Raw genomic sequence first — 13,058 nt, 5'->3', positions numbered from 1 at the left:
ATATATATATATATATATATATATATATATATATAATGTTTTGCTTTGAATGTTTTAAAGCACTTTGAGTTGCATTTTTATGTATGAAAAGTGCTATATAAATAAAATGTGATTGATTGATTGATTGATTGATTGATTGATTTATATAGCTGTGTCTAACTAATCACCCAGATCCAGAAATCTACTTTATGTTTTCCAATTAACACATAAATTGGGGGACTCCGCATCTAAGATTTAGAAGTGAAGAAGCATTTTACCAAAACCTGGATGACCCAGAATCAACACAGAAATAACAAAACCAAATAAAAGCTATGAAAGATGTTATAGCTCTTATGTTCTTTGTTGCGCGTGGTAGAAAAGTACCGCAATGTGAGTCTTGATAACATTACCACCAGGTGTCGCTGTGAGATTTGTTGCATCAGAAACCGGAACCGGAAATGCTTTAAAGGCCAAAGATATGGAGGGAGTTTAAAAGAGAAACACATTTTTCGTTCCTCGTTAAAAACAACAACAGAAGACGTATATTGTTGTTGGACATGTCTGATAACGTTGAAATTAACACAAGACACTACAAACTACGTTTGAAGCGTCGCAGGACGAAACCGGACAGCAGCTGTTTGTTGGTAATCTGACTCGAACTCAGGTAACATCGCTCCTCTGCTGAAGGAAGCTCAACAAACAGCTGTCGTCTTTAGCTTCGATGTCGCCGTAGTTCGCTTCGTTACTTTGAACCGAATTAAATGTTTAATGACGTTTGGTAGTTTCATTCAACATACTGTTGGTTGTGTTGTTGACGTTCTTGACAAACATGATCATTAGTCCTATTGTTATTGGTATTTTTTAAATGGCAGTAGTCGTCGGCGTCGTCGTCGTCGTCGTCGTCGTCGTTGTTGTTGTTGTTGATGTTGATGTTGATGTTGTTGTGGTGGTATTAACTAGACAGTGCTATTTGGACATATAAAGGAAGCTCCTCGGTTTACGTACATCATATTTCGATGCTACGAACGGAACGCGCCGTAAACGCTGTTACAAGACTACAGTACACCTTCGAGTACTATTGATTTTTTTCCCCTTCCTTTGATTGTTTCATATGTCTGGCCCAGAAATGATTTCATTACAAACACTTACTACTGCGTTGGCGTAGGTTAGTGAGGTTAGATTACGGTGCATTCCGATTTACGTCCTACAAAATGTGTCATTACGTCGTAAAGTTGTTTGCACATTCCCACATGGTTTGTTCAACCTATTCAATAACAAACTATTAATACATAAAAGCCACCTAACCCACATGCATTCTGATAATCTTGTAAAGCATATTTGATGAACTTTTCAATTTTATGATGATTTGTTCCACAGACTCTAAAGGAGTATCCCTGCATTTTGCTGTTAAGATGAAAGGCTGGGCCTCCTTCCTCTCACCTCCCCCCTCTCCATCAGCGGCCCCGCTCCCCGTCTCCTCCTCCCCTGCACTGACGCTCTGTCCTGAACTTGACCTGTCTGTCATGGCCAGCCCGACCCCCATGCACCCGAAACGACAAAAAAACAAACAGACACGAAAAAAGAGAAACACAAAGGTGAGCTGTAAAAGCCACTACAGGGTTAGTGAACATTAGTGCATGTGACTGATTAAAAATATTCTGTCACTTATGTTAGCAACTAATGAGATAATTGTTGCCCTTAACAGGTGTGTTTTGAAGAGCCAGTGGTTGTGAAGGTAATACCAGAGCCACAAATCCAACCCATCAGTGATGCATCACATCAACAGCCAACCAACAATCAGATGAGGTGGGGACATAGTCTTCATGGGAACCCGAATTTAAAAAGTGAGTGACCCCCATGTTTTATCCTATATTCAAGTGTACCCATTCTTCTCTGGCAAACCCTACTGACTCCATGACCCAGAATACACTCCCTCAATGACAGTTTGGTTGTAGTCACACTAGGCCAATCGAATGTTTGGCCTGTGTAAGTGCTTTGTTTAGTACTCCTCGTCTGGCACACTTAGAAGAGCATGGCAGTGGCGTTGACGTTTTGCTGTAATGTAATTGTTTCTTGACACTTGGCAGACTTGAAGTAATACAGTCACAAAAGTCTGCTGCTTGTTTGATCATATTTGCGCACACACTCGTGTTCTAATAGTGATGATGGTGAGGTGAGGCCTCATGAGGCATTGAATCATTCGAGCCAATTTGTTTGACAAAAAGGGTTCATCTCAAAGCTTCATGTGCACTCAAAAAAACACCTGCTACGCCCGATGTATGATCACAGGCAGCTGTATCATAACCACAAAACCTTCCCAAATGATAGTATCATAATATGCTTTGGCAGGTTGTAGTAACATTTGGACTTCAATATTATACCTGCATTAAGTCACATTTAAGTGTAGTTAGCCACGACATTCCACAGTGCCGCCTGTTTCACTGCTCTCTTTCTACGTGCGTCACTCATGATGCATGAACCCGGCAGATACATTTTCCATTTAGCCCCACCCAAACAATCGGGATAACTGAGAGGGTGAAAAAGAGTTTTATGCTGTATCTCAGCAAAATTGTGCCTTCGCTGATGTTTTCAACAGTTAAGCTACCAACATATTTCATGTATTAAAAAAAACAAAAACATTACAAAATCTTTGTTTAAGATTTTTGCTACTCCAAACATTTATTGGAGTTTGATTTTCATTCAACATTTTAGTACATGTAACTGTATTCTTCACTTTTGTACTTTTTATTTTCCTGCATTCAAGCACAGTTTTAAAGTTGAACTGTGCTTAATGTTGCAGTTACACTAATAAATACAAGTGTATTTTAGGAATAAAACCTCTGCCTCATTTTTAAGAACACTTAGGCCTACTTTTGTATTGTATTATGCTGTTGATCATATGGTGGGTACTTGTTGAGTGACTTTTTTTTAGGTGGTACTTGCTGTAAAAAGTTGGAGGACCACTGCCAAGTTGAAAGATTGATATTCATTATATTTATACTATATCATGTTTATTATATTTATACATTTACAGATTGTGATAATACAATATACCACTTATCCTCGCACATTAAAAAAAAAAAAAAAAAAACGTCACCACGCACCACAAAATCTTCTGCACCGCTCCATGAAATCAGGATTCCGCTGTATTTCTTGAGGTGATGCGTTGTGTAAAAAGTTGAAGGACCACTGGCCTGGGTGTGAGTACAAATGGATGTGTAAACATGTGCAAGGCGAGCACTTTTCTGAGATTTCTATTTTAAGACCACCTTTCCTCTGATAGCTGGAATCCTGAACCAGAGAACTGCTGCAGTATCCTATGACCATCCAGACATTCTTGAGGAGGTGGAGCTCAACAGCACATTGGCTCTAAAGGCAGAGCTCTTGGCATTGCAGGTATTCTACTGCCTCAATAGTGAAAAAATGTTTATCCTGGGAACATTTATTTACCCTTTTTTATTTGTTCCCAGGGGGCAGAGTTTAACACCCAGAAAGCTGTTCAGGAGACATTACAGAAAGTGCAGCAAACCAAAAAACAGATCAACAGCAGGGCGACACAAGGTAACTTGACTGTTTTATTTAAGTACCCGTAAAGTGAAAACAAAAATGTCTCATAAATTTGACACACCACAGAGAAGAACGTTATTAACATACTTGCCAAATTTCAATGAATTAAAAAAAAAAAACAACGCTAAGTACATCCAATGAGGCTTCAAAATTGTGACTGAATTGAAATTTGTCGACCTTTTGCATTTTATGCAAAATCGCTGATCGACTGTAATGTCATCTGCGCAATCTATCAATAACGTTATCAATCGTATTTGCAAAATTAACATTACAGCGAACACAACCTCGTTCACTCCGGGGTCATCGTGTATATTGTGAGCCCAAAAGCGAATCTATTTTTAGCCTTGTCTCGTGTGGTGTGAGTGGAAAGACTGCGCTGGGAAGCGGAAGTTCCACCTCCGCACCCTTGATCATCTTAGCACAAAGTTATAGCGTTCGTGTCGTTTTTTTGTTTTTTTTTGACTGGTAAAAAGTCTCAAAAACATTTTATTTACGTTGCGCACTGCGCGCACTGCTTACATTTACACCATTTATTCAGTGCTTAGCTTCTAATTTACTAGGTAAATGAAAGTAGTGGTTGTCGTTGAGTTGACCGATGTGTCTCTTCCCTTCCCCCCTTACACCCTGCACTCAAGTCCGCCTACTTAGCGAGCGGGTACTACATAAAGGCATTATTTGTCCACATCTACAAGATGCATGATCTGTACATATAATATTAGTACAGTATTATTGGCAACTTTATATTGTAGTTGGACAAATTCATGTGCTTATAACTGACTCATGGAGCAGGCTTAGCATGAAGCTAAGAAGCTTGTTACGTCTTATGGAACGACGTGTTATTCTCTCCACCAAAGCCACTCAATCGCCTTCATCATCTTTAGACGAGGTGGCTTTTTATCCAACCCTATAAAAAACAATCATCGAGGGTCAGCAGTCTTACTTTTTCCATACTGTCTCCCCGACTCTGCATGGCCACTCCACAACCAGACTGGCTCTATGTTGTCTACTGCATAATTATACTACTGGACAGCACTTTGAGTTGCATTCTTTTTGTATGAAAAGTGCTATATAGATAGATGTGATTTGATTTGATTTACTAAATTCTAACTGCCTCTGAAACCTTATCCTGGCTGATCACTGCCACCTACTGTCCGTTTTTCTTATGTTTCACATAGCAGACAAGCCTGAATTTCAGTGACAGGTTGCATCAGCCCCTATTGCACACTATGACACCAAAAAGCATGAAAGACTTGTACGTTCATGGTAAGCGGGGGCCTATTGTTTGAAAAGACGTATTAGTATGTCTTGGGGTTAAAAAGACTTAACAAAACGTTGCTCATAAACCAATCCGACATTGGCCAACTGTGACAGACGCTTACCCCCTGGCGTCGGGCCGGCTGTCGGCGCGTCACGCTGGAAAAATACACCGCAACGACACACAGCGACGCTGACCATTAAAGTACCTTCTGCTCCGAGCCCTGATTTGCTAGCTAACAGCCAATCAGAGTAATGAAATGTCACGACTCACGACACCAATTCAACATGCTCAAACGCCCACAGACGTTTCCTGACAGGTTACGACGCTACGACGGCGGTCACTATACCAATCACCCGGCGCAATCAGACGCCACGATGTTTCACGACCTCCGACGTCGGATTGGTGTATCTAGGCCTTAAGTCTTTAAGTTCGTCTATGAGGTCAGTGGTTCGGAAAAAAAGCACCAACAACAATCTCTGGTGCTCATTTGAGAACCATGCCAAAATGTTAATGTGCACCCCTGATTATAACTAAGTAACTCACATTTGCGCCGGTAAGAGTGATGTGATCAAAGGCACTGAGCTCTTGTATAGTGAGTAAGGGGAGATTGGTATTATTGGTACTGGTATTATAAATATTTATTGTACAATATAAACCCATAGATGAATAAGTGGGGACAAAAATTACCCCAGGGCTTGTTTTTGATTTTAAACATTAAAAGTTGTTTGTAATTGTAATTTTTTTTATCGTTTAATCTTCCATGTATTTCTCAAACAGCCTCATGTCAAAGACACCCTATTTGATTTGCAACTAATTGTTGTAGTTTTTGAGTTTTTGCTATTTTTGTATTGGTTTCACACATTTCCATATGTGGGATCAAATTGACCCCAATCACTTTTAAATCAATTTCAAAGGTTAACGCTAAAAACCTTTGCCTCTTTGTCAACTGTAACTGTCAGGTATAATACATTTACTGTTGATCCACACATCTAATCCCAGCAGTCTCACCACCCTGAATGTAATTTTTACAGAAACGCAACAACCTACATGCATGTATTATCATCACTCTTATACCTCACGATATATGTCCTGTTATAAAATGTCAACTTATTTTTCACATTCGAATTTTGTGTTATCAAAGATATGAAGACAAGATATCCCAGCGTGCATAACAGCCGAGTTTACCAACATGCCTACTTGGCGACAATGTCGGCAGGTGCAACGTTCCCAGCCGAAGGCAGTGCATTGACATTGAAATGAAGTCGCAACTAGCTAATTTCTCAACCAATTTTCATGATGTTTACTTTTTTTGTCAATACCAAAATATGCTATCAAATTAATACAGTACATACAGTAAGAAAAGAAAGCCAACCAGTATTTTTTATCTGCGAAAGTTTATTTGTACTTCCATTTTTGGAATTGTATGCAGCACAATGTGCCTGCATCCTTTTTATTTTTTTACCGTGTTTTCTTGCTAGCCTGGGTCTTTTTCATATGATATGATTTCATAAGTCCCCACCAGCCATCATACACCTGGACTTGTCAGGACATTTAGAAATGCAGGGTCACATTGAATCAATCCCCTTGATAAACTATACCAGTTAGACACCGATGTGTCATCTGGCCTAGGTAGAACACCAAGCTAATGCTGTTTTGTGATAAAATCCATCCATCTATTATCAATACCGCTTATCCTCACAAGGGTCACGGGGCGTGCTGGAGCCTATCCCAGCTGACTTCTGGCAGCAAGCGGGGGACACCCCGAATTGGTTGCCAGCCAATCGCAGGGCACACAGAGGCAAACATCCGCACTCACAATCACACCTAGGGGCAATATAGAGAGTCCAATCAACTTACCATCCATGTTTTTGGAATGTGGGAGGAAACCGGAGTACCCGGAGAAAACCCACGCAGGTTCGGGGAGAACATGTAAACTCCACACAGGGAGGCCAGGATCGAACCCACGACCTCTGAACTGTGAGGCAGTTTTGCTTTTCAAAGTGTATTTTGAGACGCAAAATGTTAATTTTTACTCGTAACCTGCGATGCAGAATCATCTTATTTTGAGCCAGCTAACAGCTCGAACCTCAAAACTTGTAAGTCACAGGTTAGTCATATCCCAAGGCACCTCTCGTTTTAGAAACAAATATCTGAATTCACTTTACAAGGTCTCATGGATTAATTGGCCATTTACGTTGTGAAGAGCTTTGAAAGGCATTAGTCATATAAATCATTTATGTAAGTGTGTTGAATACCAGTTTTCTGTCTAACATCACTTTACTAATTTCTACGGCGCCCCTAAGGTGACATGGAAGTAAAAAAAAACAACTTTGCGTTCCCTCGCAAGAATTGCGAGATAACGCAACGTTTTTTGCGAGGGAACGCATTTTGTTTTAAATGCATGTTTATGTACTTCCGGGTCAGTTTAGCAGCTAGCCTAGCCTAGCCTAGCCTCTAATGCTAGTCTCTGTTTGAGAGACGAGACGACAGTACGTCAGAGACGGAGAAACCATGCTTGATATCAAAAACTGATTTTAGGTCTTTGTATTACAAGCTAGTTTCAAGCAATTCCATTAAACCCACCCACGGCTGAAAACGCTCCCTTTGTTGCTTTTGTTTATCCCGAAAATGACCCGTAATTACATAAACATGCATTTTTAAAAAAATGCGTTCCCTCGCAAAAAACTTTGCATTATCTCGCAATTTTTGCGAGGGAACGCAAATCTTTGCAAGGGAACGCAAATCTTTGCAAGGGAATACAAAGTTTTTGCGAGGTAACGCAAAGTTTTGTTTTTTTTACTTCCATGTCAACTTAGGGGCTCCGTAAATTTCTGTTCTCTTTTCCACAGGAATTAACGTCTCTCGGTCTCAGACCCTTTTCACCTCATTGGTCAGCGTGGATGTGCCTGAGAGTCAGTTGATAAGCCAAGCCGTTAAGGACAGACTGATTTTGGCCCCATCGCCGCGAAATCTTGACAAAGCAGCAGAAAGCCCCTCCCCCCTCGTCTTTTTGACTTCTGACTTGTTTAGACAGAAGCCCCTCCCTGTGGAGGAGGACCAAGTCAACAGAAACCCTATCCCAGCACCTCATCCCGCGTCCTCGACATTTGACCTTTACAGACGAAGGGGACGCTGGGAAGCTGCCCCATAATACATCATTTACTCATCATGTCAAAAGTCAAGGTCATTCAATTGAAGCTGCTTTCACTTGTATCATCCATCCATTTTCTATCACGCTTGTCCTCATTACGGTCACAACACATTACAATAGGCTGAAGCCTGCCTCAGCATACTTTGGGTATAAAGGTTTTATTTCACAATAAAGTATTTTTATATGATTTGTAGTTGTGGAAGTGACATTTTTTATCAAGCGATAAGCTGTTTTTGTGTGTGCGCGTGTGCGTGTGTGTGTGTTGGTGTATATGCAGAAATGGGAATTCTGTCCCAGGGACAAAGTGGTCCGTCCGTCCACAAACTGAGCCTCTGTCTGGGACAAAGGACGAAAGTCTTTCAAGGACGGAAGTTGTTTTTGTCCATGCCGCTATTCGTCCCAAACCGGGTGAAGTTCAGACTGATGTGTTGTGTTATTTTAAAAAGCAAGCCCACTGTTCTCGTCTGCAATACCACGGAGCCACCTGAATTAACTGCCTGCACAACACTTTTCATGTGCCTTCCCTGTAGTAAGATTGCACAGGCATAGTCTGCCCTCTTGTGGTTCAACGCATGTAATACCATGGATTAGGCCATTTCACTGACTGACAGAAACACTACCAGCCTGTTTTTTTGTGTGTAATCTGGGATAAAGTATGTATTGGGCATAGGAAAAAGGTGGATAGCAATTTTGTTTTAACTCTTGACATTTAGTACATACTGTAATTATCCATTTGCATGTATGGAGTTGTGCAAAGTATGTCCTTGTGTACAGTAGCGTGCACAGGCATTTTTTTTGCGGGGTTCAAGTGCTCAGGGGAAAAAAAGGGCACTTTTGCGCATGACATGACAATAAATTACATTTATTTTACATTTCAAGCACAAACACGTCAACTAACTTGAAGCAGTTGTTGTCACTTGATGGCATTTTCTGCAGGTTAGCATGTGCTAACTAGGATGCTAAAACATGCTTCCAAAATGCTTTCTAACTGAAAAGGTGCACTTTACCCAAAAGAAGACAAATAAATGACAGTTCACATTACATGAAGCATAAACATTTCAACTAACACCAAACACTTGCTCAATGAGTTTAGTGTGCGCTAGCTAGGACGCTAAACACACTTCTAAGATTGATAACTTAAAAGATGCTTTTGCTCCGAATTATGCATAATAAATGACATTTACTGATACTCAGAGTCGAGCCGCTGCTCCTCCGCATTGAGAGGAGCCAGATGAGGTGGCTCGGGCATCTGATTAGGATGCCTCCTGGACGCCTCCCGGGTGAGGTGTTCCGCCATGTGCCACCGGCAGGAGACCTCGGGGACGACCCAGGACACACTGGAGAGACTATGTTTCCCCGCTGGCCTGGGAATGAATGCCTTCGGATCCCTCCGGAAATGCTGGAAGATGTGGTTGGGGAGAGGGAAGTCTGGGCTTCCTTGCTGAAGCTGCTCCTTCAATCACTGACCTCGGATAAGCGGCAGATAAAGGATGGATGGACCTCACAACATCCGGTTATTTTGCACAATTACTTTTAACGCTTATGTGACGTCCATACGCAAGTCGTTTAAAGTTATCTTTAATGGCATGCAAGTTGTTGTTTACAGTTGGTGAGAATTTTGGGTCAGGTCGGCGCTTCAACTCATCGCCAGCAGCTGCTCAAGTAAAGTCGCTTGGTTTCCTCCGGAATTGATGTTTGTCCGTCAAGTGCTTTGTTTAAAATGTCTTTGTAGTGCTTTATGTATTGGCTAACTATTTTTTCTTTATATACGTCAACCGTACTCCGAGGTCTTGTCGGTCTCTGCTCCAGCTTGCGCATCCATTTTTGGCGCCATGTTTTGGTTTGAACTGCTTCTTTCCTTCTTCCTGGTTGCGCCGCCTAGGAGGCTCCGAGTAGGAACAAGCAACATGTTGCTGTTTTGAGTGCAGTTTGGCTTTATCCAGAGATGCGTAGAAACTCAACCGGCAGGTAAACGAGCTCAATTGATTCAAAGCACCTGTGGCTCAAGACAAACTTTGGCAGGCCGTCCGTGTCTACAGGGTGAATCGGTACTTCTTTTCCAGTCAATTTTCACACAAGTATCTAGTCAAGTGCAGATTTAGAGTAGCTATACTTCTGTCACCTTTGCTGCCAGTAAAGCACTGTCCGTGCCATTATAGGACTTACCGCAAGATGGCAGTCTTTTACAAGCAGTGAACGTGTTCTCTCGCAAGACCCCTAGCTGGTTCTTAATTTATTATATCATAATTTAATTCGATATAACGAACAAATGTGTCAGAAAATTATTTTAGCCCTGGCGGGCATTGCTAATATAAGTGAGAATACACCGTCGCATGGGAATGAAAAGTGCACACTGATATTTCTGAAAGTACTTTTTATTTTAGAGCCCTGAAGCATACATATTCATTCATGGAAAGTGAGATAGATCGGTTTCTCATAGAGCAGTTAATTGCTTTCTTCATTTTAAAAATGTCATTTAAAAAATAAAAGTCCCTGCAATCTTAATTGATTGCACTTCGCTTTTCCTTTGGAACCTCGCCTTAACAATGGAATTAGGCTTGATTTACAATACGCACGCAGTTACATTTATCATGTTAGCCAACGTGGGAAAATTCGGAGTAAAAAAATGTACAGCAAAATGTAAAACTCAAGCAGTATCAAAGTCATACGACTGTAAACATTAAAGGGTAAAAAAGATACACATAGGTGCAGCATTCTGGGTCCTGCCCAATGTGCAGTTTTAAGGCACTCAGCAACAGTCAATAACTTAGAAGACAAGCTGGAGTGGTCATAATTTAACTCAATATATGCAGAGATATGTACAAACAAACACTTGCAATGGAGACGAGGCCATCCATGTCAAAATCTACATGTGCCTTTTCATGTGGAGGGCCAGGTGGTCGGAGCGAGAGAAGGCCCTCTCGCAGAGATGACACTGGAACGGCCTGTGTCCAGTGTGCTTGCGAAAGTGACGCGTCAGCTCGTCCGACCTCGCGAACTTCCACCCGCAGCCCTCCCAGTTGCAGTGGTAGGGTTTTTCACCTGAGGGACGACAGGAACACATGCGTTTATACTACAGTGCGATACTCTGACAAAAGTTGCTGTTACGATAACGCGGCACTCACCTGTATGAGTCCTCATGTGGGCTTTGAGATGCGAGCTCTTCGTGTACGTTTTCCCACATCCCGGGAATTCGCAGTTGTGCGTAGCAGCGCGCTTTCGGGCCCATGACCTGCGCCCTCGCTTCTGCTTGAGGCCTCCCGCTTCGTCTTGCCCGTAGAAGTCCATCAGAGACGGCGAGGACGGTGGAGTGAGCATGACCGCTTGCGCGGAGGCCGCCTGCCTCTGCTGTTGCTGTTGGTGGTGGATGTGCGCGGGCTCTGCGTGCATGCTGTACTGTCCTTGGAAGCGCGTGGACATGTTGTGTTGTGCGTAATGGTAAGGGCTGCTCGCGTAGCTGTTTTGGAGGTGATTGTGAGTGAGGCTGAGCTGCACTAAATGACAGTCTGTGCGCCCCAGTGCTCCCTGCTGCATGGCGAGTGGACCGAACCCGATACCCGCAGTCTGATTCCGTTGGTGCACGAAAGCAGCATGTCCCATAAAGTCCCCACCGGCCATCATACACGACTGGCCACTAGACTCGGTTTTAATTTTGTATCCAAGCGATGGTGGCTGGTAGTGGTGCGTAACCGGATGGAGCGCGCCCAGCTCGGTGTACTCTTCTCCAGCCGCGTTGTCCGCGCACTCCGGCGTACTCTCCCGCTGGTAGTAGACGTCAGGGGCGAGAAGTTCCGCCATGAGGCTGCGCAATGGGCTCGGTTCTGTAAAGCGGGCCGCGCCGTGGTAGTTGTGGAGCTGCTGTGGGGAAGGTCGATCGGCGCTCTCCGATACCGAGCTACCGCTGCAGCTCTCCGGGGACTCAGGTAGCGCATAGGCGCACGGCTGAGGTGGAGACGCGTCCCCGCTGTCGTCGGCACTGTTGCTCCCAACCTCCGAACCGAGGGTGTTCGATAAGATGAAATCGAGATCCAAGAATTTGCCCAGCTCGTCGTCGTCTTTGGAGGACAAAACCGGAGATTTGAAGATGCTGAACTCCACTTGGATGTCTGTGGCATTCGCAATTCCACGTTCATTTTGACACCGCTAAGGAGTCGAAAAAGATGACATTTTGTTAGCAATCAAATCCTTCAGTAAGTAGTAGCAATAAGTGTAACAACTTGGCAAAAGTTTGGAATACTCACATTGGTAAAAGAACCCGTCGACTGCAGACATGGAAACGGTGCGGTGGTGGGCATCGCTATGTCAGTCAAAGCCATGCAGAGCACAGAGCTCAAAGCGAAACAAGACTAAAATAGTAAATTAGCAACGTCAAAACCAACAGAGAGTTTGCCTTCTTTCCATGGGGTGCTGCTAGTTCAAAGATGCCGGATGAGCGGCCGGGGCCTCTTATAAGTACCCTGACTCATACTGGTGGGCGTGGAAACGTCCCGACCCCATCCCTTCCCTTCCATCAACGCACAAGCACATACCACAGCATCAGGTGCCATGTATGCAGGTAAGTAATCCAAACTTTTAACTCAGTCTTTACTGACGGATGTATGTTTAATCCACATTTAAGGCGCACGGCAGGTCAACTACACAAAACGGTTTTCGTCTCACACATTAAATCACGCCTGTCTGCCGTGTCGCCTTGAACAACTGTTCAGCTTCTAAATGCTCGAAATTAAAATTATTAAAAAAAAAAAAAAAAAACACAGACCAGCTTGATCTGGTCTGAATATCTCCCCCGAGATTTCGTGCCAGTCCTTAGAACACTCTCATACAGGGTCATCAATTTGTCCTGAATTGATCCCTAAATGTGCGATGTGTGAAGGGCCCATCGAAACGACCCGTTAATCTGGCTGTCAAACAAAGGACTACATGTTTCTTTAATGATCCCTCCCCAGCCCCAACTGCCTCGTGAGGCCCCGCAGTCATTGCTATGATAATGTTATCATAATGGCCTACAAGTGCCTGGCTAGGGGGCACCCACACAAAACAGTGAAAAGGGGCTCACTAAAAACGTTGGTCTGATCTGACTTGATATGTTTTTGGGACCCGACA

General features: G+C 43.0%; 2 protein-coding genes across 2 annotated transcripts; one reads left to right on the top strand and one right to left on the bottom strand.

Annotated features, from left to right (window-relative positions):
- The first annotated feature begins 411 nt into the window (after window positions 1–411).
- ppp1r35 (protein phosphatase 1, regulatory subunit 35) lies at window positions 412–8,142 on the top strand. The gene is made up of 6 exons (XM_086044123.1): window positions 412–643; window positions 1,357–1,574; window positions 1,685–1,823; window positions 3,263–3,375; window positions 3,450–3,540; window positions 7,654–8,142. Exons 2-6 carry the CDS (start codon window positions 1,392–1,394, stop codon window positions 7,953–7,955), a joined length of 828 nt encoding a protein of 275 aa, XP_085900249.1. The 5' UTR covers window positions 412–643; window positions 1,357–1,391; the 3' UTR covers window positions 7,956–8,142.
- Window positions 8,143–10,314: 2,172 nt separating this feature from the next.
- Window positions 10,315–12,361, bottom strand: klf17 (Kruppel like factor 17). The gene is made up of 3 exons (XM_086043194.1): window positions 12,197–12,361; window positions 11,081–12,098; window positions 10,315–10,997 (listed from the first exon to the last, which is right to left on the bottom strand). The coding sequence occupies exons 1-3, from the start codon at window positions 12,269–12,271 to the stop codon at window positions 10,822–10,824; spliced, it is 1,269 nt and encodes a 422-aa protein (XP_085899320.1). The 5' UTR covers window positions 12,272–12,361; the 3' UTR covers window positions 10,315–10,821.
- Between the last annotated feature and the right edge of the window lie 697 nt (window positions 12,362–13,058).

Source organism: Filicampus tigris, chromosome 10, assembly GCF_054856515.1.
Source record: "Filicampus tigris isolate MCC_2025a chromosome 10, RoL_Ftig_1.0, whole genome shotgun sequence".
Taxonomy (NCBI): Eukaryota; Metazoa; Chordata; class Actinopteri; order Syngnathiformes; family Syngnathidae; genus Filicampus; species Filicampus tigris.
Note: the sequence above shows the minus strand (reverse complement) of the source record. Positions and strands in the feature narration are given on the sequence as shown.